This window comes from Melospiza melodia, chromosome 6 (genome assembly GCF_035770615.1).
Source record: "Melospiza melodia melodia isolate bMelMel2 chromosome 6, bMelMel2.pri, whole genome shotgun sequence".
NCBI classification, from domain to species: Eukaryota; Metazoa; Chordata; class Aves; order Passeriformes; family Passerellidae; genus Melospiza; species Melospiza melodia.
Window position 1 is genome coordinate 10,649,568 of NC_086199.1, and position 27,153 is coordinate 10,676,720.

A 27,153-nucleotide genomic window follows, 5' to 3' on the forward strand; every position below is an offset into this window, starting at 1 on the left:
GCAAGGCAGGGCACCAGCAGGGTGAGCAGGGCAGAGAGCAAATCCTCAAACAGGAACAGGGAGTGTTGAGCTGCCTGGTCAAGGAAGGGGTCGAAGAAGAGATGGCTATGGCAGCTGTCCCTGATGTAAATCTGAATTTGTCTGTGCAGGAGCATGTGGTGAGGGCCTGGGTGAGGATGTGCATGCCATGGAGCAAAGGCTTCATTCCCTGTATTAGTGGTAGGACATGCACCACCACCTCTAACCCTTTCCATGTTCAAACAAAGACACTGTGGATACACTGCTTCTTCCAATCAGTTCAGTATAGGCATTTAATAGGCTAAATGGTGAAATACATCTACAGGACATACATTAGTCGAGTATTATGTACAGGTGGCATTTTACAAAATTAGAAAGAACTGAAATAGAGCGAAGTTCAACAATGTCTTACTCCATAAAACTTCCTTTCTGCACTACATTAAATATTCTACAAGCTAGACTAGAAAAATATGACTGAATGTCTTTTTTTTTCTTTTTAGTTTCTACAAAGCTTTTAATCCAGAAAAAAATACAAAACAACTATTGAGTTTATTAGAGAGACAACACTTGCACACAGACAAAGTAAGTGGACATTCATAGACCTGCAAGTTGAATAAATAGGGTTTGTTTGTATAAAACAATTTTCTCTCTATCTTGCTTTCCTGTTTTAGGGCCTCTGGCCCATGGTCAGAAAAATAAAAATGGGAGGAGGAGTTTGGCTTTGCACGGTTCTTAAACTGAGGCCACACAGCTTTAGGAGAAAGCTTTAGTTTGAAGCAACCATTTGGTTCAGGTAAAATACTTCAGGGGGAGCAGCACAAAAGAGGGAAAAGGAGAGAGAGGAGTAATTAGGCTGGAAGAAGGAAATCTGGGATTTCTATACCAGCTGCAGCTTTAAGTACAAGGATGAAAAAAAGCAGTGGTGCCTGCGTGGCGTCTTTTCAGGGTGTATGTAGAATTTAGTTGTTTCTTTGGGAAACATATTTAGGGAAGTGCCATTGACCTCAGGTGGAAATAGGATAAGGGCCATCCAGAGCAGGAAGGGAGGGAGCATCTGAAAGCAGATAGAGAGCACAGAAAATTGGGGGAAGTGTTTCAAACAACTGGTTTTCCTTTTATAAAGCAAAAAGCAAATTAAGTGATACATCTAACGTCATTCCTCACAGAGCTGGGCAGATGCAGATTGGAAGGAAATCACACAGCTAAAAATATGTCGTCACTGCTGTTGTTTTCTCCCCAGAGCTTTGTAAAACTTCTTGACAGTCAATGCAAAAGCAGCATTTTAAGAGCATCTCCCATCAGCCTGGCTGCCTCGCCAGCACAGCTCTCCCCTGCCATGGTGGGTCCGAGCTGGGGACCCTCTCCCCTCACTGCTCCCGTGCCAACACGGAGCTCCAGCTTTGTTGGCTTTACCAGAAAACTGTCACCAGTGAGGGGGTGACAGGGACAGCAGCCAGATTTAGGAAGTGCTCTTGAAACCTTCAGTTACTCTGGTGAAATTCGGTGCTCTGACCAGAATCCCACTCACCCAACAAAGTAATTCTAACAGTGTAGGCAAGAAAGTCTACATCAAGAAGGCAAAACAGATTGTTATATAGATTGAGAGAGCAAAGTTTAACTTAAGTATCACATTATACTGTACTACACTGCTTATAAAAAGGGTCCTAGATCCCAAACACCCCAAATAATGAGTTATAGTTTTGTACATAAATTAATGTTGCTTTGAAGTAAAATAGTCTCTTTCCTTTGTAATAAACATTCATTGCACAGAATTCTTTGTAAGTAAATATATTAAATTTGGTTGCTAAGAAGGTAAAAACTTATTAATACATCTGGCCAGTAAATTTTATCAACCATCACACATTTAAAAGTTGTTGTTAGCGAAAATTATTACTGGAGAAAAGAAAGCACTTGGAAGTCAACTTAGGAGTTAATGCTGGAAGAAATCCTATTATTTCACTCCACCTACAGCAAGCAGCTTCTTCTGGATGCAACATTAATTGGAAGTACAGACCCCATCCAGCCCTGCAGAGATGGAAAAAGCCATCTTTACAGCTTCCAGGACTCTCATCACTGACAGTCAAATCCCTCTGAGAACAGGCAGTATCCACTCCCACCAGCCCATCCAACGGGTCTTGCTCCAGACTGAGACTGGTGCTTCTCCTGGGACAGTGGAGGGAGTCTCTGGGAGGTCCCTGTGCAGGAAGGGATTCACTCCTGTCAAAATGACCCCCAAATTCCCAAGGAAAATCCACTGGAGGGCAGAGGTGTCCAGAGACAGCTTGTCCCACCATGAGCTCTGGGCTCCAGGAGGTGACGGTGCCACCAAAGCTGAGGGGGCCATGCTGCAGGTGAGGAGGGCACCCCTTGGCACACGTGTTCCTGCCAGCAGAGCCAACCTGGCCAGGAGGGAGGCAGGTATTTGTCCTTCCACAACACCCCTCCCTCTGCACGTGGCTCAGGGGAAACCTGGAGCCAGGCAAAATGGAGCACAGGTTTGGGATGTGCTGTGGAGCTCCTGCCACCTACCCCCTACCACCACCCTGCTCAGAGCAAGGGAGGAGCAGCTGTGCCCCTGCACCTACACCAAACATACCAAAGGAGTAACGTCACAACAATCTCTGATAACAAGGTGGGACAAAGCCAGCCCTGGGGGAAGCAGGAGCCATCTCACCAGCTTTAGGGGTGGTAAGTGCACATCACACCACGGCTGGACCTGGCCTGAAGAGCAAATGGACAGCACGATCCACCCCACCAAGCCCACCACAGACAGCCTCAGCCACAAACACCAGCGACCAGCTCATCCACCAGCTAAGGTACAGCGAGAAAGCGCTTCCAAAAGGCATCAGCCTTGCTGAAAAGGCAGCTAAGGAAAGGCTGGTTCATCCAAATATGCACAGGTTAGCCAAAGGGAGAGAACTGCTCTGGGCTGCCCCAGGAGGCAAACCTTGCCCTTGCGTCTCTATACAAAAGCTACAAAATCAACTGGTGACGTTATATTACATCTATTGTCCGTAATATCACAGTGCTAGTTTGAAATGGCTAAAAAAAGAAAGGTTTTAGATTTAAGACATTCCTCCTGTAGAAACGCAACCCCTTTGTCCTGATGTTGACACCTGAAAGCAGCCTTTCTTGAAAAAGATAAAACCAATGAAATGCACTAATTAAAATTAGGAGCATCTTTTCCTTGACAGCCTTGTATTTCCTAACACATCCCATTGTTTCCCAAGGGGAAATTAAACAAATAATATGAATCCCAGCCTGAAAATCAAAATGTTAGAAGAACAGTTCTAAAGCCCAGATGCTTCTTACCAGGTACTAACTAAATAAAACCCTTGCAGATTTAAATACAGATTACTTTGACATGTCTTCAGAGTGTGTTAGCTTTCCAACAACATTCACAATGAAGTTTCACTTCTGAGGCCATGGAGCTCCTACTCATTCTCTTCAGTTCTGCTTTCCAGAGTATCTGTACTGTCTTCCACGTCTTGAGCTGGGTGTGCTAAAGTATCTGCAAAGAAACAGCTCATCAGCACTTATTTCCCCATATAGGTGCAGCATTTGTTTGACTACCTGCTCTACCTGGCAGGTAATCGGATACAAGAAATCTTCTCTGCTTGCAAACCAGTAGTTAAACCTGGGGTGAGGAATTCTGAGTGCATCACAGTCTGACTTTGCAGTGAGCCTGAGACCCCAGATTAAGATATTAGTGAGATGAGGTGACCCCTATGGACAGCCACTGTCATGGGAAGGCCACCCAGTCTGGGAACTCTGCTTAAGCTGTGAGGCCTGAGGACATAATGAATCTAAATCAAGGCACAGAACCAACAGAGAAACCACAATATATAACCTGAAAGTCAGGAAATAGATTTGGCTCATATTTACTTGTGAATGATCATACCCTGTGGTTGTCACCACCCAGAAATGCCAACTGGAATAGCAGGTGATTTTACACTTCAAGACCTTTTGTCATTGCCCCTTGGAAGGGAAGGGAAGGTGCATCTTGCACCCTGTCCTGGCTGCTGTGTCTGGAGGTTTGGGTGGCAAATGCTGGTGCACTGAAATGGAAACCAGGTCACTCTATAAGAGAAAAGGACAGCACTGAGATGAAAAAAAAAAGGAAATAAATAGTCCAGTTTCTCATTGGAGCACTTCCTGTGCAAGCTACACTTAGACAAGGTCTTACTTTACCTGTACTTACCCCACAGTGACACTGCCAGCCAGGGGTACATATTTGTGAGTTCCTGCTGCACTGACACACTCCTGGGACACCAGGATGCTTTGAAAACGTGCAGCTGTCAGACATTTCACTTCTAGGCTAGGAGACAGGGATGGATACATGCTGCTGACCAGGATTACTGCTCCCCAGAGTGACCTGCTAACGTGCAGTGCACTGGCTGCCTGTTGGCCAAGTGAGTGACTGATGCAGATAAAAACATCACTGCTCAAAATCTACAACAAAATTTTCAGTCCACAGGACTCCTCCAGCACAGATGTTTTCTGGGCACCTTGAAGTGTTTGTCTCATTGTTAACTTCAGTGCACAGCACTGTCTGAAACAGCTATTTTCCTATGGGGAACAAGGATGAAAATTACTCATTCAGACCTTCCAGATCCATCTGCTGCTGCTGTTGCTGGACACAGACTCTTTGGTCACCATGAAGACCTTTGTCCTCTGCTGACTTGAGGTCCTCAGGAGGCCAGCGCAGCTCCCCGCTCTCCACCTCCCCGGACTCGGAGGGCTCCACCACGATGGAAGGCAGCCTTTTGGACAGCTTGGGGTACTTCTCACGCGAGTCTGGGAAGGCCTGGGGAGACATTTGGGGATGCACATCAAAGCTTTGTGCAGGGATGTTTATTCAGAGCAAGCAGAGTATGTCCTTTCTACATTTGACATGTACTCTACATGTCCATTAAAAAAATCCTCTTCCAACTGGTGCAGATCAACAGCCCTGCACAGAGAGGATTTCAAAACCAGCTGAACCCAGCTCCTTGCTGGCCAAGCATGGTGCAGAGAGGCTGTAGGTCTCAGCACACTCCCCCCTGCACGTGCTGTCCCTTCCTGAGCAAAGAACCCACTTTGCTTGCTGGTGTGTTGAGGAGACGATTGCCCGAACTCGTGTGATCCCACAAGAGCAGTGAAAATGGAGACTTCGGAGAGAAAATTTGTTATGCTGCCAAACACTTGTGTTTCAGTTCTGGTGGGGTTTGGGGACACCAAGGTCATTGCTGTAAGGCTAAGCTAAATGGCTGCTGCAGCCCTTGTGGCTGCTGTCCTGATATGATATTCCCATTTTCTTGCAGTGATAGTTTATTAAGAAGCCACCACTGTGCAGAGCTATTTTCTGCAATGTGGAACACTATTTTATGATACATTCATGCAAAACAGGTAGCCCCAGAGAACATCTTTACACAGAGGACCGTGCCAGCTATTTATTTTCATTTGTCACATTGAAGCTGCAGATCAAACACTCCACAGTGTGTTAGAGCTTGAAGCTGAACTAGAGCTTTTTAGTGAAGGATATTGTAAACATAAAAGTGCTTTCCTGTTTTCAACATAGCTGGATCACTTAAATCTCTCAGGGTACTTTGTTTTGAATAGTTTTGTTTCTCATGGATTGTTTTAGGGTTTTTATGGAGGAAAAATCATTCCAGCTCCTCCAGGACATTACCATAAGAAACTCTGTTGTTGCTTCACTGAAACCTTTTCTCCTGGATCCTCCAACTTCCATACATCTGAACTAACAAGCTACAAATCTCTCCATGCTAGCTGAGTTTTATTTTTATTTCCTTGTGTTTAATTTCGAACAATAAAATCAAGGTGCATGTAAAGGGACTGAACCAGGACTTGAGAGCAAGAATGATCCCAGTTTAACTTCAGAGGCTGCCACAGGTTTGCTCTGGGCTGGTGGGAACCTCCCCACACATCTGCAACATGTTCATCACTGAACCAGGGTCTCTGCTATCTATACTAAGGTGAGAAATGTTGCATATTAGTGTAATGAGACACAATTAGGATTTTTTTTTGTGAGAAAGTGCCTTCAGTAGAATTAGACCATGTGAATCACTGAAGGCAAACATTTCTGGTGCCACCCTGAGCTGCACCCACAGTTTATAACTCGTCCTGACCAAGCAATGCTGCTTATGCTGCCCATCAGAAAAGAGCTGCCCAACTTCCCATGACACAGACTTCTCCTGAGCTGTTCATAATTTGGAAAGACATTTCCATGGCAGCTGTCTTGACTGGAAACCAAATATGAGACAAGGTCTCCTTGGGCAGGACAGAGCCACAGACCTGCTGAGCAGCAGTGCCCTCCTCTGCAGACCCACAGTGGAGCCCGGCTCCCTCAGCCTCACGGCTCAGCTGGCACAAAAGAGCCATAAAATTGTGGGCAAATTGCTGCATTTTCTCCATGGCTGCACAGGCAGGTGACAGTGACCTCTTCCCCAGCTCTTGTGCTGCCTGCTGGGGTGGCAGAGGCTGCATGACAGCCACCCCATCCCCAAACCTGCTGGCAACCTCTGGATGGGCAATGCAATACAACAAAAATTCTGCTTTTCATCTGCTTTCTGAAGCCTTAGGAAATGACATGGAAAGATCTAAAAATGGCCTGAGGAATGATTATTACAGCTGCAAGAAAATTTAGGAAAGGCACCTGTGCGGCCTCAGCTGTGGCTATTTTTGTTTGTGTCATTCTCATATGGTCTTTTCTCACATCAACCACATAATTTTTTTTCCACCAGAGCCCAGCATTTACCATGTCCCTCCAGGAATGAGTCAGGACTGGCAGGAAGCAGAGCTGCCTGTTGGGCCTTGCTGTGTTTTTCTGCAGAAGCTGGAGCGTGTGATGAGTGGGCAGGAGACTGCAGGAAGAGAAGGACCAGTCTCCTGGACAGAGTGCTTGGAAGTTGCTGGAAGGAACCTAGTTCTCCCACTGAGTCACTGAGTTTGTGCTACATCTCATCTCTGTTTGATTTTTTTTTTTTTTTGCCTCAGGTGGCTATCACTAAAATGTGGGTGGTAACACCTTCTCCCAGAGGGGAAAGGTAAAGGAGCTGGGGGAAAACTCTGGAGCATATCATCAGAGAGACCAGAGAACAGCCCTGCATGCACAGGTGAAGTCAGGGCTGGGACAGAGTTTGGGCAGCATACACTAATACAACACTGAGAACCTGGAACTTGGTGAAGAAGAGGAAAAAGAATATTGAAAATGTGCTCCTTGAGTGAGCAGCATCCATCCTGTGCAGCCTCTGAGGTACAGCAAAGTCCCTGTGCTCTTTAAAGGCACAAAGCCTTTCACCACATGAACAAGTGATCCAAAAGGAATTTGCAAATTTCTGTTCTGACTTCCCTGGCTTCCAAATGTCAGATTTTCACCTGCAAGAGGCTGCTCCTGGAGTAGCCCTCTGAGTCTGCTCACAACATTACACATTGTGTTGAGAGGCAGCTCAGGTCCACCAGGACACATTATGTGGTTGGTCCCTGGTAGTGACACAGAGTCATGAGCACAAGCACAGAGCACAAACTGTGATGTGGGGACTGCCACAAGGGGGGCTCGGGACATCGTGATCCCTCCTGCTGCAATGGGTGGTGCTTGAGGGGGAGTGTGGAACTGCCTGGGCACAGAAAATGCTCCTGAACCTGCCAGCAAATGGCCCTGCCCAGTGGTGCTGCTGTGATGCCCCAGCCATTTCTGTGAACCAGCCAATCATTTCAAATGGTCTCTGTTCTAAAAAGGGAGCTCCCTCTGAGCCTAAGGGAGCTCAGTTCATTTCAAGGGTGGCTGTGTAAAAGCTTGGCACAGTCCTGGCTGGATGCCTCTGCTGCACAGTAGTTGCTCAGATCTGAACTCCTGGTGACAAACAGCCTCTGTGCCTGCATCCCTGCAGGACCTGGGCACTGCTGTCACTGTGCCCTGCAGACCTGGCACCCCACTGAACACTTCAGCCCAACTCTGAACTTGTAATAATAGAACCTGTGTAGGATCAAACACGTATTGCAGGGCTTGTTCTTCTGGCAGCAGTGCTCTGCAATTCAACACCTAGCCTAAGGACAGTTATTGGCTGCATTAAATGGCTTTTGACAAACAACTCAGGACACTTCTCAGTTCAGCTGAAGTTACCTGGCTGGAGGGGCCTCCTTCCTCCTCAGGAGTCTGGCCGAGCGCGAATTCCTCCATCACCGGCTCGCGGGTGTTCATCACCTCTGTCATGCTGGGAACAGTAAAACAGAATGGGACTCTGAGCTTTGGCCCCACAGCTAATTTAACAAAAATTATTGGCTTTTCATATTGGTTAAAATAATTGTGTTACACTTTCCTTCCTGAGCTGTCCAAAAAATATTTCCTTGGCCTCCAAGCTAACTGTAGCTGCTGCATGTTGTGATGCTGAGCAGGGCATCGACCCCAGCTGCCCCTGGAACAGCAGAGAGGACCCCCACAGAGTCCCAGAGGCATCAGCTGGAAACTGGAGTCCTCCAATGTTATCAGCAATCAGTTTATTACTGGTATATGAGCTCAGAAATTGCATCTGTGGACCAAAAAAAGTAACTGGTGGAAATATCAGCCTTGAATTAAATTCTGATTCTGATTCTTCGTAATGTCTTCAATATTTGCTCTTCCAGATGTCTCTTCCATTTAGTCATGAGCCAGCACTTCTTTTTAAGCTGTTAATTCCAGACACACCAGCTGTATTGGTGTCTAAGAACCAGAATTTCAGCAGTCTTTACTCGCCTGAGTGTTTGGAGAGGTGTCGAGTGGGACTTCCAAATGCATCAGGGACTGTGTGGCACCTAAATCTCATTTACATCCAGGACTCAGGCACCTAAGGTGCCTGGGTGCCCATTGAGCATCACCCTGTGCCACCTGGCACCGCAGGCAGAGGCACTGGCCACGGGGCTGGCCTGGTTCTGCCGGGCATGGCAGCATTCCAGAGCAGAGCCAGAGCAGAGCAGAGCCAGAGCCAGGGCCAGAGCAGAACCAGAGCCAGAGCAGAGCCAGAGCCAGAGCAGAGCCAGAGCAAAGCCAGAGCAGAGCCAGAGCAGAGGCAGAGCAGAGCAGAGCCAGAGCAGAGCCAGAGCAGAACCAGAGCCAGAGCAGAGCCAGAGCAGAGCCAGAGCAGAACCAGAGCAAAGCCAGAGCAGAGCCAGAGCCAGAGCTATAGAAGAACCAGAGCCAGAGCCAGAGCCAGAGCAGAGCCAGAGCAGAGCCAGAGCAGAGCCAGAGCCAGAGCAGAGCAGAGCCAGAGACAGAGAAGAACCAGAGCCAGAGCCAGAGCCAGAACCAGAGCAGAGCAGAGCAGAGGCAGAGCAGAGGCAGAGGCAGAGCAGAGGCAGAGGCAGAGCAGAGGCAGAGGCAGAGCAGAGGCAGAGGCAGAGCAGAGGCAGAGCAGAGCAGAGCCAGAGCCAGAGAAGAACCAGAGCCAGAGCAGAAACAGAGCCAGAGCAGAGCAGAACCAGAGCAGAGGCAGAGTAGAGCCATCACAGCCCTCACTGCTCAACTCGGCCCAGCCCGTGTCCGGGCAGCTGCACGTTGGGATTTTCCTCCATTTGCCATTTATAAATACAGCATTCCACTGAAAAATCTGATGATGCCCAAAGTCTCCAGAATGCATATTAAGTGTGTAGGGACAAACAGAGCCACTCTGAGCTGAAGGGGTCATGTTCATTTTAAATGTTAATACATCAGCCCTGGAGAGATCTGGCATGGGGCTTTCCCTCTCTTCATCAGGTAGTGCAGTTGGTGGCTGCTGGAGCCTCCTGCAGCACACACAGTGTAGGCACCATCCACCAGGCTGCCCTGCCACCTGCCACAGCAAACACTCCTTCAGGCACGACTGAATGCTGCCATTAATTCTGGCCCTGCTGCAAACACAAAAGCCTTCTTTGTAACTACTGCACCTTCTGAGAAATGCCAACTACAACATCTTAAGGACAACTTGTTTCAGGCTTACATTACCAATTATTGGACAGAACTAAATTTTACAATATCTGCAATTACTACGAGACCCTTCAGAATGACTTTAATTAGCTGAAGCACGGAGCAGCATGATAGTGCAGAGACTTTCACTCCCACTGCATCACATTTCAGAAAAAGCATGGCAGAACTGTGGGACACTTGGCTCAGCTTTGGACCAGGACCCTATTCATCAGCACAGGGAAAAGCCCTGAAGGCTCAGCCTTGGACCCAACCAACACTGAATTAATTCACACACTTCCTGGTGCATGCATGGAACAGGAAAGTGCAACCAGGCTCTGAAAGCCAGCAAAAGGCTGAACCAAACCCCTGATCTGAGCACCCTGCAGCTTACACAGCCTGAATCCTCCCAGAGCCATGGCATAGTAAAAGAGGGACAGGTAGGAAGAGTGTTTTGAGCTGCCAGCCCTTGCTTGGACCTGTGCCACTCCCCAGGGACAGCACAAACCACCCCATCAGTACAATACATAGGCATGTTTGTGGACACATGCTTTTACTCCTGCAGCATCCAGCAAGCCATACCACTGGGCACCTATGGACAACAGCACTGAGGGAGCAGCAGCCTGGAAATGGGAGACCCCTCCCAGCAGTGATAACTGTGGGCCCTGCTCACAGCTGTTCCTGCCACCTTAGACAGCCCTCAAAAGAACAGAGATGTGCCCTTGGACCAAAAGGAAAGTAGCACTCCCTCTGATATCACCTCCCTCTGATCACTCCTGGTGATCATTCCATCCCTGCCTTTTTTCCCCACTCTGGCCCCAGACCCTTCCTTGTTCCCAGAGGGGCCTTTTCACCCCTCCTGCTGCCCCTCTGGCAATAGCAGGATCATGCTCTCCCAGCCCAGCTCTTTGGGAAGAGCTGCTTTGCAGGGCTTTCACACCCTGTGTCAGCCAGAGCCAGCTGTGAGCCTGGAGGAGCACTGGGCCCACCACTCTGAGCATGTCCAAGATGAACATCTCTCTCCTGGCATCCTTTTTGGGGTTCAGCACCCTAAGCCCAGCTATCCTGGATTGCAGGGAAAAGGAAATTAGAAAGTGTGTGTCTAGATGGAAATAATCTTAGAGGCTTTGCATGGGGTCAGTATTTATGAAGTTTCAGTCTTGGCAACCAGAAAAGCCTTACCCACTGCTGTGTGTCCTGGGGGTTGGTCCCTGCTAGCCAGCAGCAGAATCCTGCACTCACTCATAGCTGGCTGGTTTATTTTAGCAGCCATTCAATACATTGCAAATGTTTAAATATTCCTCTGTCCTCATTCCATGGGAAATTTGAGATATACATCCACACATGCACTGTCAAATGTGTCATATGAGCTCCAAGATGTTAAGACCTCACGAAATTCTATTATTGAGCAATAATGGGCTCCGTGCTTCCCTAAGACCACATTATACCCTGCAGATTATTTGTAAATGACAAAGACAAATGATTTGGGCTAGAAAAATGGTGACAGTCCTGCCAGTGTTACAGCAGATGCCTCAGTGAATCAGCTCCCAAGCTGTTGAAGCCCAGGCCATTTCAGAAAATCTGTGCAACTTAAGGCTTTGATTGAATAGGACAGCAGAAGTGAATGTACTTGATGTGTTTCAGAATAGAACATGGGGCCATGCAATTGCCAAAATAATTAGGCTTTAACTGGAATAGATTAATTATTCCCAGTCTTCACTCTGAAACAGTGAAGGAAAGCAGAAGGATCTATGGGCTGTGAAAGCAGTGATGTTTCTAACGAGCTTAACTAGCTCGTTAACAGGAAGCGTAACTAGATGTAAAATAATTGAGAATGCCACTGCAAATCAGTTCCTGAAACTTCAAAATCACCTGTAGGACATCACTGAGTTGTTTATAAAGCCTTATAAACTGAACAACAGGCTTGGTGATGCTGCTTAGGGCTTTTCAAACTGTGATAACATTTATGCACAATTTTTTGCTTTTCAGTGTTGACGGAAAATATTAAGCTACTTTTAGCACTGCTTTTACGTGAGATGTACTGACTGACATACAACAGAAAAGTGGCTGATTCAAACAATTACAAGAACTACAGCTCTTCAATTCAGTCTTGCATTCATTTTATGTATGGTAGATGCTGGTATCACCAGTGACATACAGTAGCCATAGTGATGCAAAACAAGGCAATAAATAGCATTTACAAACAAAGGATAAATTCTGTTCTGGTGGATGAGTCATCTACTCTGAACCTTAAAATTCTTGTGTCAGTGAATTAAGAGATACATTACTTCTCCTAGTTTTAATTAAGCATAAATATACCAATGGGGAAGGGAGGGGGAAGTGAAATCTGTTCTTGCTTTTCTGTGAGAAAACTACATTTAGAGAAGATTATCTTAAATGCAGTGCTAAAGTGCTACAGTCCCAGGATCACACTATGCTGATCTTTTTTCCAGGGGCATGGAGCAAAAGCACAGATCACTTTGTGCTGCTTGTGATGGCACTAACAAGGTCAGTAACATACAGAGCAATATTTAGCCTGACAAGTGCTAAACCACCTCCCATGGGAAAGGCCTCAGAAACAATGCACACTTTTATTTTAGGTTTTGAACAGAGGGCAAAACTGACCTGTGAAATTCATGGGGAAAAAACAGTATCTGAATGCAGACCACCTTCAGGACTCAAAAATGTGCAGGACTCATGGAAAATAGGCAGGTCACATGATGCAAGGAAGTATTTCCTTAAGGACAGGGGCACAAACACATTTTATGGGACAAGCTGAGCTGTGGTTAGGGAGAGCTGTTACCAAAGCAGGGATCAGTCTGGGGGATTCTCAGGCATGTAGTGAACTGAGGCCTGATCCTGCTCTCCCTCCACAGCCAGGACAGCAGCACAGGGCAGTGACAGAAGAGAGCACGTTACCTTCAATCACATCCACGGTGTCACTTCCAAAAACTGTCCTTGCCACAGGCGCCTGCACTGCTGAGGGAGAGTGGTGCAGACTCAGTCAGAGCCTGGAAGTGCCTGGAAGAGACAACAGAGCAGAGTCAGAGCTGGTGACCAGAGGGACAACGCTGGCAGGCACTGGTGTGAAAGAGTCCTGCTGAAAGCTTGCTGCAGAAAGCCCCACTGTGAAGGTCTGTACCATCTTCTGTGCAAGGTGGGATTTGATCTTCACAGAGCACCCTGTGAATTACTGAGGCAATTAATGTACCAAAGCCACCCAAAGCTAACTGAAACACCTCACAGTCCGACTCTTTGTGATACTAAACCTCATTCCTTAGGCTGAGTTACACAAAAACTGCAGAAACTGGGATACTCTGAAATCCTCCCATACAGAAATTGTATTGATTGTTGGAAAATTGGAAAACAAAAAATGTATTCCCTAATTTGGCAGGATTAGTTTGTTTAGTGAGAGACAGTTCTACTGATTAATACACAAAGAAGACAACATATGCTCAAAGAAGGATCCATTAACATTGCATTACTGCACAGTTCTTTTGGAAGTCACAGGGGAAGTGATTTTTTTGAAAAATCTGCTCCAATTTGAAGGTAATATGTTGACTGGTATCAAGACAGGGAGCCTACTGAGCAGGAGTGAGGATCCCACCATTTCAAAGAGTGAATCACTGATTTCTGATGACTTCTCTGTCAGAAAGCCTTAGCTGATGAGCCTCAGGAGCTACAGTGCGTAAATATAGTCAGTATCTAGGCCAGAGATGATTTTCTGAGAAATTTGTTTAGCTCTACAGCTTTCCAAATATATATTCATGCCAGCCACAGCTATTTCCTTGGATGGGAAAATGGTGTTTTCAGTGAAGTGAATGGCACTAGTATATATATTTTATATCCTCCAGTGGTTTGGATTCCAGCCCAAATTATTAAACAAATCTACCTGCTCTGGAAGCCTTCCTACCAAGATTTATTACACTGGATTAACTGCACACTGATTTTATTCAAAAACAGTGACAGAGGGAAAATTGTGTATTGCATTCTGGAGTTTCTTCTCGTGCCACAGGCCATGCTTATTGAAAATCAGGGAAGCAGGAAATCACTTCTCTATCCCCAGGATTCAATCCAGAAGGTTTAATTCTTGTCTGGCAATTCTCCTTGCTAACCAATGACCAAACCAACATCAGGGAGGCTAATGTTTTGTCCCTTAAAAATTCATGACTACACTCAGTGTTTGTCTCATAAAAACAAGGGAGCATCTGATACCATGCTATCCAATGGTCTGGGAAGATTTTTATCCCACTACCCATTACAAAGCTGCTGCTATTAAACCTACAAAAAATCAGCTTGAATTTGTCTACCTTCAATATCTCCTTCAGAAAAGACTGGATGTAATAAGAACAATTATTTCAGAGTAATTATTACACTGCCAATGAGAGGCAAAAGGGTGTAGGAGATAAGGAACCAGGCACCACATGGTCAGTGGTTGGAATCCAAGCCAGGCCACTTCCTATTCAGAGTTATCTTCAGATGACTGGCTAGTGCTATACAAGGACCCATGCAGTACTGCATTAATTAAACCCACATCCACTGCTTTCCAGTCTCAGCAAAGGACTTCAGGATTTAACCGACCCAAACCAAATCCCCTCTCTGGTGTTTTGAGCAACTCTGTCCTATGGTGCATGCAGTGTTGGACAGGGGATGTCAGCCCCTGCTGCTCAGCTACTTGAAACCTGGAATAAAAACAATTCACTTCAGGACCACAGCATGGAAAATGTCCCTTCTCCCAGTATCACAGCCATATTCCAGTACAGAACTACCAGAATGCATTTATTCTCTGAAGAGAAAATACTCACTTTACCTGCCTAATAGATGTGATTACCTTCTGCGGCTGACAAACATAAACTAAACCCCTTCCTTTGTGATACTGCCTAATCTTTTAGAAACAAGGCACAGCTACTGAGACCTTGCAAAGGGCTTTTACTGCAATGGAAACCATCTGGAAATTACCCAAGTAAAGCCTTTTCTCTGGTTATCTCTTCTTGTCCCTTCTACCGACATTTGCTGCTTTCCAGCCTGGAGCCCATTTGCTCAATGCACCCTCTTCCAACCCACCCATCTTCTGCTGCCAGAATAACTTGCCTTCCTTTGCCTCAGCTTGATAACCAACTTCTCTGGCTGCAGGAGCACCAACACAGCTGTACTGTCATTAACAGGAACCAAGTCAAGTCCCAAATCTCAGAGACCAATGGTACTGCCTTGGCCACACCTCGCCTGGGCTTGTGGAGCCTGGCTATACCTCCCAGCAAAGAGCAGTGAATTTAGGTATTACTCCAATGAGCTGATCATGTCTTGCCTTTTTAGGAGCCATAGCATGAAGCAAGGAAGTCCTGAGATGTTCCAAGTTTTCACTAGTGAGACCAAGGAATGCTTCAGTGGTGGCTCCTTTGCCCAGAGCCAGGGCCCTCAGCTCACACAAGGGGATGAGTCTCCACCTGTGCTGGTGGCATGGGTCACAAGCCCAGGCACTGAAAAGTGCTCTCTGGGCTTTTCTCCCACGTTGGAAAGCATCTGGAGCAAACTGCATTTTTAGAGCTTCTACAACATGAGGACACAGCCCGTCCCAGTGGGGTGGCCTCACCACCCCTGGGAGAGTAACTGGCACCAGAGCAGATGTGGGATATTGGGCAGCAGCTCTGGTCAGCTGCAGTGCATGGGAAGCCCAGCCTGGCTGTCTCTCCCGAGTCTGCTCTCCATGGGGGCAGAGGACTCCACCAGGCACAGCAGCAGAGTCCTCTCCTTGGGAAAAATCCACTGTGAATTGCAAAGTAGATGTTTTTAAAGCAAGTGTGCTTTAAAACAGAAACAGGAACTGGGCCACAGGCTGCAATCCTAGCAGCCCACTTGATAAAGGAGCATGTCTCAGAGGCTCCGAGCCCCAAACTTTTCTCCCACCAGCAGCAGCACCTCCAAAATCAGGGCACTTCTATTTAGAGATTCCTCCTACTCTGGAACATCACCCCTTCTCCCTGAGCGGCCCCAGTGCTGGAGACAACTGGGTGGCAAAGTGAGACCTGACCTCAGGATGCCAGGGCTGCTGCTAGATTAGCAGAGACTGCAGGACACCCTCTTCCCTTCTCAGGCTTCCCAAAGTAATCATTTCCCACTGAGCACTCATGGAAATATTGTGATAACAGCCTAACAATACCACATTGAAGGTGCACCTTCTAACAAAGCGTAGATATGAGGCAGAAATTGGCCTTGAACTCCACTTGCAAATCTATCATTTTTCTGGCACGGCAGAAACAGGAGCCCTCCCCTCCTTATTTCAATGGGTCAATCCCAAGGGCTTTTCCAGCCCTGTACTTAAATTGTGCTGGATGGACACCCCCAAGGTGGCTCTGCAGCTCAGCCTCGTGGCACCAGGACAGAGCTCTGGGTGCAATCACAGCACAAACACGGCTCCCACTGATTCAGACACGCCACAAACAAACCGGGAGCTCAGCCTTGGGCGGCCGTCCCACCTCCCACCTCACCCCACCACAGCCCCTGATAAATGCAAACTTCTCTTCATTCAAGGACTCCAGCCTTTGTGTGTGCTACAAAAAGAAACCCCTACTATTGATTACAAGGAGAATTGGGACAGGCAGTGCATAAGAATGGCGAGAGGTGGGAGAAGCAATGGTCTGCTGCTTGCATTTTGCAGAGTGGAAAATTTCGATGGGTCACAGGAAACCCTGCTCAGCAAGTCCCAATAAACAAACAGGTCAAAGGAGGTTTTTCCACCCAGAAGAAGAAAGGGTGCCTTATTCAGGCCACTCTGCTGCAGTAGAGCAGGCTGTCAGTTCAGCCAAGGTGGAGGACTGGGCCCTCCATGACAGAGCTACAGTTGTGGTGGTGGATGAAGCCATGAAGGGACTGCTCACATGGTACAAGAAGGTGCATGTCCCTGCAAGGAATGCCAGCTGGCATTTTCCACAGCCAGGTGCTTCTGTAGATCCAATTCCTCCGTATCTCAGTCTTTTGTTAGTCCTAGGAGGATGGAACTATAGCTGAGAGCCACCCAAGTAGCTTGGGCCATCCACAGGCAGGACCATGCCCAGTACTCTACCAGGGTGGGACAGTGACTTCAGCATCTCGGTACAACCCAAAACAAGCACTGACATCAGTGACACCCCACAGCCTTGTTTGCCTGACTGCACCTCAGCTCAGCTTTTGGATACTGCAGGTAGGAACTTGGACAGTCTTTGTTTCCCCTGGTTGCACGTTTATAATGAATGCACTTCAAGAAGTGTTGTGGATTCCATGGGACTAGCAAAATGTAAATCCCCGCATGGACCGCAGAAGATAAATGTATGAACTCCTATTTAAACCTCCCACTTCTTTTTGGATGCAAATCTCTTTCCTAAGCAACTGAGAGAAGTGCGATATGTGTCAGAGTCTGGAGATTAGAGATCTGTTCTGTTCCCTCGTTTCAGAAGCTCTTGTCTTCGGCCACCCACGCAGTACTTGAGTTCTGCTCTCCGCAGGCCAAAGCTGCCTTCCTCTCCCCGGCAGCGTGCGCTCCACAGAAGATGTCGATCTCTCTCAGGAAGCAGCGAGATGAAACGGCTCTCCAAGTGCAGGAGCTGAGGCATTTCAGCATGAGACACAGCACGTAGTTTGGGAGAGAGAAAAGGGGTAGGAGGCTGCTATTTCCAGACCGTGCTGCCTCTCACTGCTAACTTTGTGGCGAGCTGCAGTTTTTACTGCTCCTGCTCCAAAGAAACTACTGGGGTAAGTATCACCCCTGGGAATTTCTCAGACACTCATCTGTGGACTCCCAACACTACAAAACACAGGCTTGCAAAGGGCCAGTGCTGGCAGATGACTCCAACTCAGCCTCCTCGGCTCCTGGTGTTGCACAATCACCATTGGGGAGCCACGGTTCTTCTGACATCCCCAGATCCTGGAGCGCCATGGCTACGCACAAACCTCAACTTCCAGCTTACTGTAGCTGCCCAAGCTCCTGCTGGCCCTCTTGGCAAAAAGGAGCTAAAAACTAGATTCATAAATGGTCAAAGAAGAAGTAAAAAGAACTAAAATGTTCCTGTGCTTAACTATCACAATTTTCAAGCAAACTCATGATTTGAGGATGATTCAACTCAAAGTTTTTTCAAATTATTTTTGCTGTGCTGCTTGCTATGGGTGCTTCCTTGGTGGATTCTTCCTATTGCTTTTTCTTTTCCCCTGGCTGCTTTAAAGCAGCTCATTTATTTCAGCTCTTTGATCTCAGCTCTAAACTACCTGAGCTTCCTCACGGAAGATGCCACAAGGGACAGGTATGGCAGGAGGGGCTGGGGCAGCCAGACAGGATGCCTGGAGATGGGGACGGGGAGCAGCCAGCCAGGAAGCATGCGCAGAGCAGCGGAGGGAGGAAGAGCTGGAGCAGATGGGAAGAATGACTAAGCCAGCTCCTCTGAATGCTGGTAGACCTCGACATCGTGGAAATCTCCACAGAGCCCTCGTGGAACTGTGTGCCAAGAGAAAGTTTGGATTTATTTTTTTAACATCAGATTCGGCAGCTAGTTGATGTGAGAGGAGCTCATTAGGAAAACACCCCATCAAAATTAGAGATAAGCCTCAACAAGCTGTTAAATGTTTTAGAGGTATCTCTTCTGGTACTTGCTGTGCAAATACTCTCATCTGAGAACTTGCTTTTGGGATCAGAAACACTTGTGTTAAGCAGCATGATTTTGCATAGGCTTTAATTTCCCACAACCTTACAAAGCCAGCACCTTACAAATAACTATATTGTTCATTTTAACTCCAAGCAACCCTTACTAAAGGCTTTTAGAAGGAAATAGTTTTGTTTCTGGGATCTGCTCTGGAAAATGATGATTCTCTCATCCCTAATATTTCACGCCACAGTTGTCCCTCACCTTGCAGCACCCATGGGAATCAGTGACAGATTAAAATTGGCTTCATGTGCTTCTTTCTACCATTCCCTAGGTATTTTTGGATAGTTCTGAATTCAAGCAAGGGAGTGAAGGAAAAACATCTTGGAGCATCAACATAGAGTACACGATTCTCAGATGGAAATGTCATGGGAAATGGGTTGCAAAATGTTTGATGTCTTTTTGGCACCGTGAAAGAATACTCTGGATAGTCTATCACTGGGCTCATTTCTAGGCAACACAGTAGGGTAGGAGGTTAGGTGCAGTCAGATAGAAAAGTATTTACTTAAGAGACAAATTAGTTATTTCCTGGTAACTTTGGGAAAATTAGAATACAGCGCTATCAGTGTTATAACCCGATATAATACTGAGCATTTAGGTAAGGAAAACAAAGCAAAAGTGGTGAGGTTTTACAAAAACAAGCTAACAAAAACCCACCAGAGACTCCTAAGAGAACAAAGACAATGAAGTGGCTATTAATATTCCTTCTTGGCAATTACCAGCACAACCACAGGTGTCACGGTATCACAACCTAACACCAGAGATGCAGCTGGTTTTGTCCACAAATTAAAACTCCATCACCTCAATTGAATTTCCAAGCATGGGAAGCTGCCCTAGCCCAAGATGGAGGATATGAGAACACTCTGTCCTACCATGGTAAGAATGGGGAAGATGGAGGGTGAGGACAGCACACAGCTAAAAATAAAGAAATCACTAAAAACCAAAAAATTCAGCGTGCCTTTTTTTAATGAGTCATTAACACTGAAAGCAGATATGCATTAACAAGACTGTGAGTCTTCCTGCCAACCAATTAACATTCACCTTCTGAATCTAGAGGTCTACTAAGTATTTGCACAGAGGCAGTTTATGTGTGTGCATGTTAGAGACTGAACTCAGCTGAAAATTCAGGTTACATCTTACACAAGCTGCAGTGGTCTCAGTGGAGGAGCTGGACTTGGAATATTTTCTCCAATTCCTATGGGGACATGGGCACTGCGGGTAGAACGCTGTGGGATCAGTCAATGCACACTGATGAGAGAGGGGGATTATCCTGCTGGACCACAGCTTCTTCCAGCACTGGCACCTGCTGTGCAGGGGACTGGTCATGCTCTCCCCAAACCACAAAGGAGAGGTGATCCCAGACCCTGAGGACTTAGCAACCAAACAGGGACAAAGACTGAGATGAGATTTGAAGGACCTGTTGGTATCAATCAGTCTACTTCATTCTAGCTGGATGTTATTGGTTGGTAGCTTTCCTGGGATTTGCAATAAAGCCTTCCCTTGAAGACTGGAAATTCAGGAAATTGATTATTTCACAGAATTTTCCAAAGAATGTGCATGTTTAAGAAGCAAAAGGAAGGGCTGTTGCTGAGGCAGATACCGGTCTCCTTGAAGTCCTGGCAGAGCTCTTCCTGCCTTGAATGGCATAGGATCAAGGCTTCTCTGAACAACGTCTCCCAAACAGAAATGGTTAAATGGGCACAAACACAGGGGCATAATTTCAGAAATGAGAGAGAGAGATCAACTCAGGATTCAATAATTTCAGAAATGAGAGAGCCTGTGACACTCTGGGGCTGGTACCTGATCTATGCAAAAGCCTGTTGCTTAATACAAAGAGATCATTGTGAGAAGGGAGGGAAAGTAGTAACTATATTTGCACATTATTTCTTCTCCTAAGGCAGTGTACCAAAGACACTGGAGGAAATTCCCCCTGACTGACAAACTGTCAGGCTAGAATGGGAAAGCGACAAAACCGGGTCAAGTTATTCCCTGTTTGCTTGTTTTCTCTTTGTAATCATAATGTTGACTCTGCAAACATGTTTTTTAAATGGTGTATTAATTATCCAAATCCTGAGCTGTGAGCTGGATTCTTTTCTGGGCAAAAAATTTGTTGCTCATTAAAACTAAGAGAAGGAAAACACTGGCTTGAGCCTGGCTGTGCGTAGGCAGAATTTCCCCGCTTCACCTTCCTTCACAGGCTCCTCATAAGGAGGCATTGTGCTGTGAGCCAGGCAGGCTGCAGGGCAGGTGTGAACACCAACCCTGGATCCCTCAGTGAGATGTGAACCCACAGCCTGAAGGGCTTCATTGCTGTACTGACTGTACAACTGCAGTACAGATCTCAGTCGGGAAAAGACTAATGGAAACAAATTTCTCTCTGTGCGTTGCTTATTGTGGTTGGAGGGGTTAATGGTACGTCCAGGCTAACCCAACTCCCCTCCACAACTGAAGCCATATTCAGAGATGCACAAATACGGCTCTGTCCCAGATGAAAAGAAAATTTCTGTGGTATGTTCATTTGGCAGATGGAAAATACTCTCACCCCTTGCTCTGAGTGAAACATAGTTCTCATTTACAGAGCAAAGTAGGTTCTTTCATTCTCTAAAAGTAATCGTATGTGTGGTATTTGCTACCTGATGGGAAACGCAGGATTTCAGTGTTCACTTAAGATCGGCTGCAAGCAAAAGCATCGTCTTAAACTTGTGCTTTGTTAGTCGCTTCCTCGCCTCAAAAGTTGTCTTGGAGAAAAAAAAGGCATAAACAAATAGCTGAGGCGATCACAGCCCACAAACCAACAACTCCCTCAGCGCTGCGCTCATTCATCAGGATTCCTTCACACAGCCCTTTCGGCTGCCGAACGAGTTGGGTGGTGTTTTTGTACACGAGAATCCTTTTTGTCAGTGAATTCTCCGTAACACCCTTTACTCGAACAAACAAGCATGTGGAGAAACGAGCCGCGGCACAGGCGCGCGTTCCGCCTCTCCCTCTCTCCCCGTTACCCCGCCGCCGCCCATGGGACTGGAGCGCTTCTCCCCGCTCCCCGCACGGCCCGCAGCGCTCCGACCCGCGGCACCGCGCTCCGGGGCTCCCGTGGGCCGCACAGACCCGACCCGCACCGCTCCGACCCGCACGGCACCGACCCGGCCATACCGACCCGACCCGCACCACCAGACCCGCACACTCCCGACCCGCACGGCACCGACCCGACCCGCACCACACAGACCCGCACACACCCGACCCGCACCACACCGACCCGACCCGCACCACACAGACCCGCACACTCCCGACCCGCACGGCACCGACCCGACCCGACCCGCACGGCTCTGACTCGCACGGCACTGATCCGCACCGCACAGACCTGCAACGCATTGATCCGTACGGTACCGACCCGACCCGACCCAACCCGCACCACACAGACACACAGACCGGCACACACCCGACCCGCACGGCACCGACACGACTCGCACGGCACGGACCCGCACACACCCGACCCGCTGCCCCTGCGCCCAGCTCCGGTCGCCGGCTCCGCCGCGGGGGCGCTGCCCGGGCGCTGCTCCCGGCCGCGGCGGGGCTGCGAGCGGGGCACTCACAGGTGGCCGCTCTCCCCCTCTCCGCACCCCCGAGCCCGGCGGAGACCCCGGCCCGGCTCACCGGCGCGGCAGGCGAGGCGAGGCGAGGCAGGCGGCAGCCGCCCGCCGCCCATGCACGGCGGCAGAGGGGAGCCGGCAGCTCCGTCAGCGCGTCCGCATCCTCCCGGGCCGGGCGCTGGCACCGCCGCCGCGGCACCTCCCCGCCCGCAGACCGGCCCCGCCGCCGCCAGCGCGGGGAAACCACTCCCCCGGCAGCGCCGGCGGGGCGGCGCGCAGGCACGGCCCGGCCCGGCCCGGCACGGCTCGGCTCGGCCGCCCCGCGGGGAGGGGACACTGTCCGCGGACACGTGTGGCAGCGCACGGCCTCACCCAGCCCCGGCCCCCGCACGGTGCCGGGGTCACACAGCGCGCCCGGCCCGGAGGGGTCGCTCCCCCGGAGCGGGTCCCCCTCTCCCCTTGCTTTGCTCACGGGTGTCCCCAGCCCGCCCTGCAGCAGTCCTTGCTGAGAAAACGTCGAATGCGGAAAGCACAAACTTTTTGGGGTTCTTTTTGGAGAGGTTCTTCTTTTGCGGGGGCCGGGTGCTCCACACCGAAGTGCGTTTCCCATCTGCATGTCCCCGCAGGAACGCGCTCTGCGGCGCGCAGCATCCCACCGCCTTGTCCCGAGGGGCTGCGGAGCTGGGGCTGGCAATCTGTGCCCGGGCTGTGGTAAGGGGCTCCCCCCTGCCAGGGGCTCACTGCACCGACGCTGTCAGGAGGCATCTGCAGCTCTGCATGTATTGGAGATGCCGGTGACAGAGGCAAAAACGCAAGCAGTGGCAAAAGTCACAGTAGTGGAGCAGTGGTGGAGGAATGTGATGTACAAAGGAGCACGGTCCTCCCCAGGGCTGGGCATCCCCCCGGGAAGCAGCTCAAACTCGGTTGATACAACCAAGGGATGCAGGGGGGGTGCAGATCTGCCTCCCTCCCTCTGCACAGCAGCAATGGGAGCTGTGGCTTCAGCCTGCAGATGTGCAGCCCCTGGGGTCCCCTCTTTGTCAGGCTCAAAGGAGGGACATGCACCGTGGCTGCTGGAACAGGCCTTTCCTTTAGTGCCTTTTTCATAAGACTGGTGCTTCCAGCACCAGCACACAGGAGCACGATGGAGCACGGGAACACTGAAAGGGAGGTGGGTGTCAGCCAGGGGAGACCTTCCAGCATTTGTTTTGTGGGAGGTCCTGCAAAAGGAATGGCAGCATGCATGGATGGCACAGGTTGCATGGAATATCCAGGGGAGACACAGCTGCAGGTGCGGAGGAAGCAGTGTGTAACCTCTGCTTCAGTCTCCTCTCTCTGTCTAACATTGGGCTGGCAGGAAATAAGGAGCTCAGCCTGCATTTCAGGGTCATTCATGCTCGGCTGGAGGGGGTCAAAATGTCACCTGCTGCTGATTTAAGGGAAGAGTGGAAGATAATTCCATCAAGGCAGTGGGACAGTGGTGGCACAGCTGCAGTCAGCTCTTCATGCACCCAGGATGGTGGATGAGAAGGATCTGAGCCCGTGCCCAGGAAACCCATCTGGGAGTGAAAGCAGCTCCTTCCAAAGGATGTATAGATATATGAACACTCTACACACAGAGTGTACCTACTGGAATTTTTCCAGTGCTGGGGTTATGGGTATGGATTCCAACCCAACAGCCACCCAAGAACCAGTTTGGAGGCTCTCTTTGGAAGCTGATCTTGAACAGTGAGCTTTTATACACTTTGTGCTTTTTGCACACACTTTCTGCAAGTGTATATAAAACATAGCTATTGGTTTAATCCTATATATTCAATGTATGTACACTTCACTGTATAGCTCAGTGCTCTGAGAATGAGCCCCACATGGCAGTGGGCTGGCCAATTGTTTCTGACAGTTTTATTCCTAGACTCCTGAGTTATTCCTGCCTGAGGACAGAACAGCTGCAAGGGGAGATTTATCCAAGAGACTAAAAGACTAAAACCAACTCCCCAGTAACACTGGGGTTGCAGGAAATCTTTAAGTAGTAGATATCCTTGTCACCCCAGGGAGGTAGTGGGGTGCATGTGTACCCTCTCAGGGAGGTATCCCGTCAGGAATGCCCCTTGTGCAGTGCAGTGCTGGGTGGGACAGGGCAGGATCCAGACCTGGGGCTGGACAAGCTGTTCCCCTGTTCTCCAGAGAAACTGCTGCTACTGCTTCTGCCACCTGTGTCTAAGGGCACCAGAACCTTGCAGGGAGGTCAGTGGGGAGAGTGCAATCCCTCCAAGGGACTTTTCCCCTGCTTTCACTTCTACTCTCCATGAGCAAGTTCCTGCCTGTGCATTTTCCCAAGCTGCTTCACCATGAGCTGCAAAGGCAAGGTGGAGAGCAGACAGAGGCAGTGACTGCTGTCAAGGAAAACAATGGTTTAAAGCTATTTTGAGCTTTGTGGAAACAATTTATTTTGGTTTTGTGGCCCCAAAGAAGAGCAAGTTTCTGTCTCCACCACAGGATCTGTTTAGTCTTGAGTGGCAGATAAGCCTCAGAGGCTGCACCAAACCTCTGGGGTGGGCACTGTGGGACATTCTGCCTTCTATTGGCTCCCACAGTGAGTGTTGTAGGGCTCAAGATGTGTCTGTGGCATCTAGAGTAAGCATTCAGAAGCAACTAACATCTGCCTGGTGCTCTCCAAGACAACTATGGAGTTTTATTTCCAACCCTTGAGGTCTCAAGAGGGAAATTCACCTTGCTCCATGGGCAAATTGATCAGACCCCAGCTGGGAAAGCAGAGGATATGGGTGGAATATCCTCTGTGTGGGCTCCTGGAAGTCCCATATTGGTAGTTTCTGAAGCCCACTGCAGTTTCTAAAATAGGTTGTATGGCAAAGGCTCTCTTGATGATGAACAGGGTAAGTGCCAGTCAACCAGTGTTATTCCTGTGTAACTGATTGGAACTACACAGACTGAATTTAATTTCATGATTAGTTATGCCAGGAGACCACAAGTATTGGATAGGTGCCTTTGTTAAATTAATCTCATGGAAATAATTACTGGCTCCAAGAGAAGGGGGTTGCATTTTCAGATCCAGATAAGACTGGTGTGGGAAGGACACTTATCCTGTACACTAAATCCAGATGAAAACCCATGGCCAAGATGCTTGGTGAGAAGTGCCCGTGCTGAGGCCAAGGATGGCACCCCATGCATGTGCCACCTCTGGGATCTTGGGAAAGGATCTGTGCAAGCCCCCATGTGCTGGCACTGCTGCATAAGAGGTGCCCCTGCCTTGAGCCTTAGCCAAAATCTGACTTGTTTTTATGGCCAAAGACACACAGGCTGGAGATGCAATTTCCAGAGCTGGATGTCTGCAGCAGCACTTGCACACAGGTGTGTCCATTTTCCAATGCAGCTCTCACCTTGCTTCTTCATGGCCTGTGTCCTGCTGTTCCTACATGCCTTGATAAGTCAGTGCAGAGGCAACTGCCCATCTACACAGCATCTACACAATGTGCATCTCTTACCATAAACATTTCTGCCATATATTAAAAGGAACCAATTTATTTCGCCTCTGTTGTAGGGAAATGTCAGAAGCAGGGACAGCTGCCTCAGCTGAAGTGAAGGAGTCAGTTGAATATGCATGATGCTAAGGCATTATTAACCTTGTGAATTTAATGTTGGAAATTTGACCTTTCTTCTCCCACTTTCCCCCCTTTGTGGATGGCTGTCCCTGCTGGACACACCTCTCGTTGTGAACTGAGAGATATCACACCGAGCTGTTCACTGTGCATGTCAGCGCGTGAGTGCTCTGAGACAATTAATCGCTCCAGTCCTGATTGCAAATTCTCAGTCCTTCAATTTTCTGGAGGCATTTGACTGAGTAATGTCCTTGCAGACACGGGGGAAAGAAGAGTTTTCCAACTCATTTGATTATTTTAAAAGCTGTTTTTGTGAAACACCTCATAATGCATAAGGTTGCATGGCTCCATACCATGAAGAAAAACCCAGCAGCACAGCTCTTCAATCCAAACAGGAATAAACCAGCCAGCCAATGACAGGCTCAGCTCTCACACAAATCAGGCAGCAGCTAAAGGGATCAATTCTCACCTGGTACAAGGGTGTTTGGGTCAGGGAATCTGGTCATGCTGGGGCTCTCTTTGAAGCAGAGGAGCTGAGGTGTGTTAACCTGCACCGAGCATGGGAATCAAAGAGGCTTCAGGTGCCAGGGCTCTTCGGGCTTCAGGCTGGAGAAATAATAAAGGATCGCATAAAGCATTCTGATATTAAACAGCAAAAAACTTACTGGAAGAGGAAGAGTTACTTTTTATTAAAACACCTGCTGTTCCTTGGCTGCAGAGCTCCTGCTTACATGCTTTTCCCATCCTCCCTTATATGCTTTCCCCCTCCTCAAGTTTCACTCCCTGATATGCTTCTGAGGCCACCCATCTTCATTCCTTGCTGCTGTGCAGGGAATGTGGCCCTGCCTGCCCCAACGTGGGTGTGCTGCACTGCAGGGGTTGCTGGTGGGATAAGATCTGCAAAGATTGCTGGAACAAGAGGCCTCCCACTATAATACAAATGTCCATTTAAATTTTTATACTAAATGTTGGCTATCATAATGAGCTACTATGTATTACAGCACTGGCTTAATTTCCTTCTCTGAATTTGGTCCCTTCTGGTGTTGGAGCAAGGTTTAATCTGTCTGAATCACTGCATCATCATCAGATGGGGTCTACAGGCACCAGACTGTCCTCCAACAGCCCATCTCCTCACCTGGAGGCTGTAGTTAGGGGTATGGTTGCCATGGTGGTGGCAAGACAATTAAAATGGCTTTATAATCAGCTGAAGGTACTGACTGTTTCCAGGATACTATATATCCTAATCAATCTCAGCTCCAACAGACCTTGGAGCAAAGCCAGATCCAATGACAGCAGTTGGTGGCGTTTAATTTTTTTCTTTCTCCTCCAGCCCCCTAGGGTTAGCCTTTCTGCAG

General features: G+C 48.4%; 1 protein-coding gene across 2 annotated transcripts; it reads right to left on the bottom strand.

Moving 5' to 3' along the window:
- Positions 1-284: 284 nt before the first annotated feature.
- LBHD2 (LBH domain containing 2) lies at positions 285-22,349 on the bottom strand. 2 transcript variants are annotated; one of them, XM_063159898.1, is made up of 5 exons: positions 22,249-22,349; positions 12,851-12,952; positions 8,141-8,231; positions 4,624-4,825; positions 285-3,529 (listed from the first exon to the last, which is right to left on the bottom strand). In XM_063159898.1, exons 3-5 carry the CDS (start codon positions 8,228-8,230, stop codon positions 3,453-3,455), a joined length of 369 nt encoding a protein of 122 aa, XP_063015968.1. In that variant the 5' UTR covers position 8,231; positions 12,851-12,952; positions 22,249-22,349; the 3' UTR covers positions 285-3,452. The 2 variants fall into 2 exon arrangements, with proteins under 2 accessions (XP_063015968.1, XP_063015969.1); XM_063159899.1 differs by lacking the exon at positions 22,249-22,349 and adding an exon at positions 21,231-21,314.
- Between the last annotated feature and the right edge of the window lie 4,804 nt (positions 22,350-27,153).

Coding starts and splice junctions, on each gene's coding strand:
- LBHD2 (XM_063159898.1), bottom strand. CDS start 8,230: ATGACAGAGGTGATGAACACCCGCGAGCCGGTGATGGAGGAATTCGCG. Junction 4,826..8,140: donor AAGGAGGCCCCTCCAGCCAG/GTAACTTCAGCT, acceptor ATGTCTCCCCAG/GCCTTCCCAGACTCGCGTGA. Junction 3,530..4,623: donor GCAGCAGATGGATCTGGAAG/GTCTGAATGAGT, acceptor GTTTCTTTGCAG/ATACTTTAGCACACCCAGCT.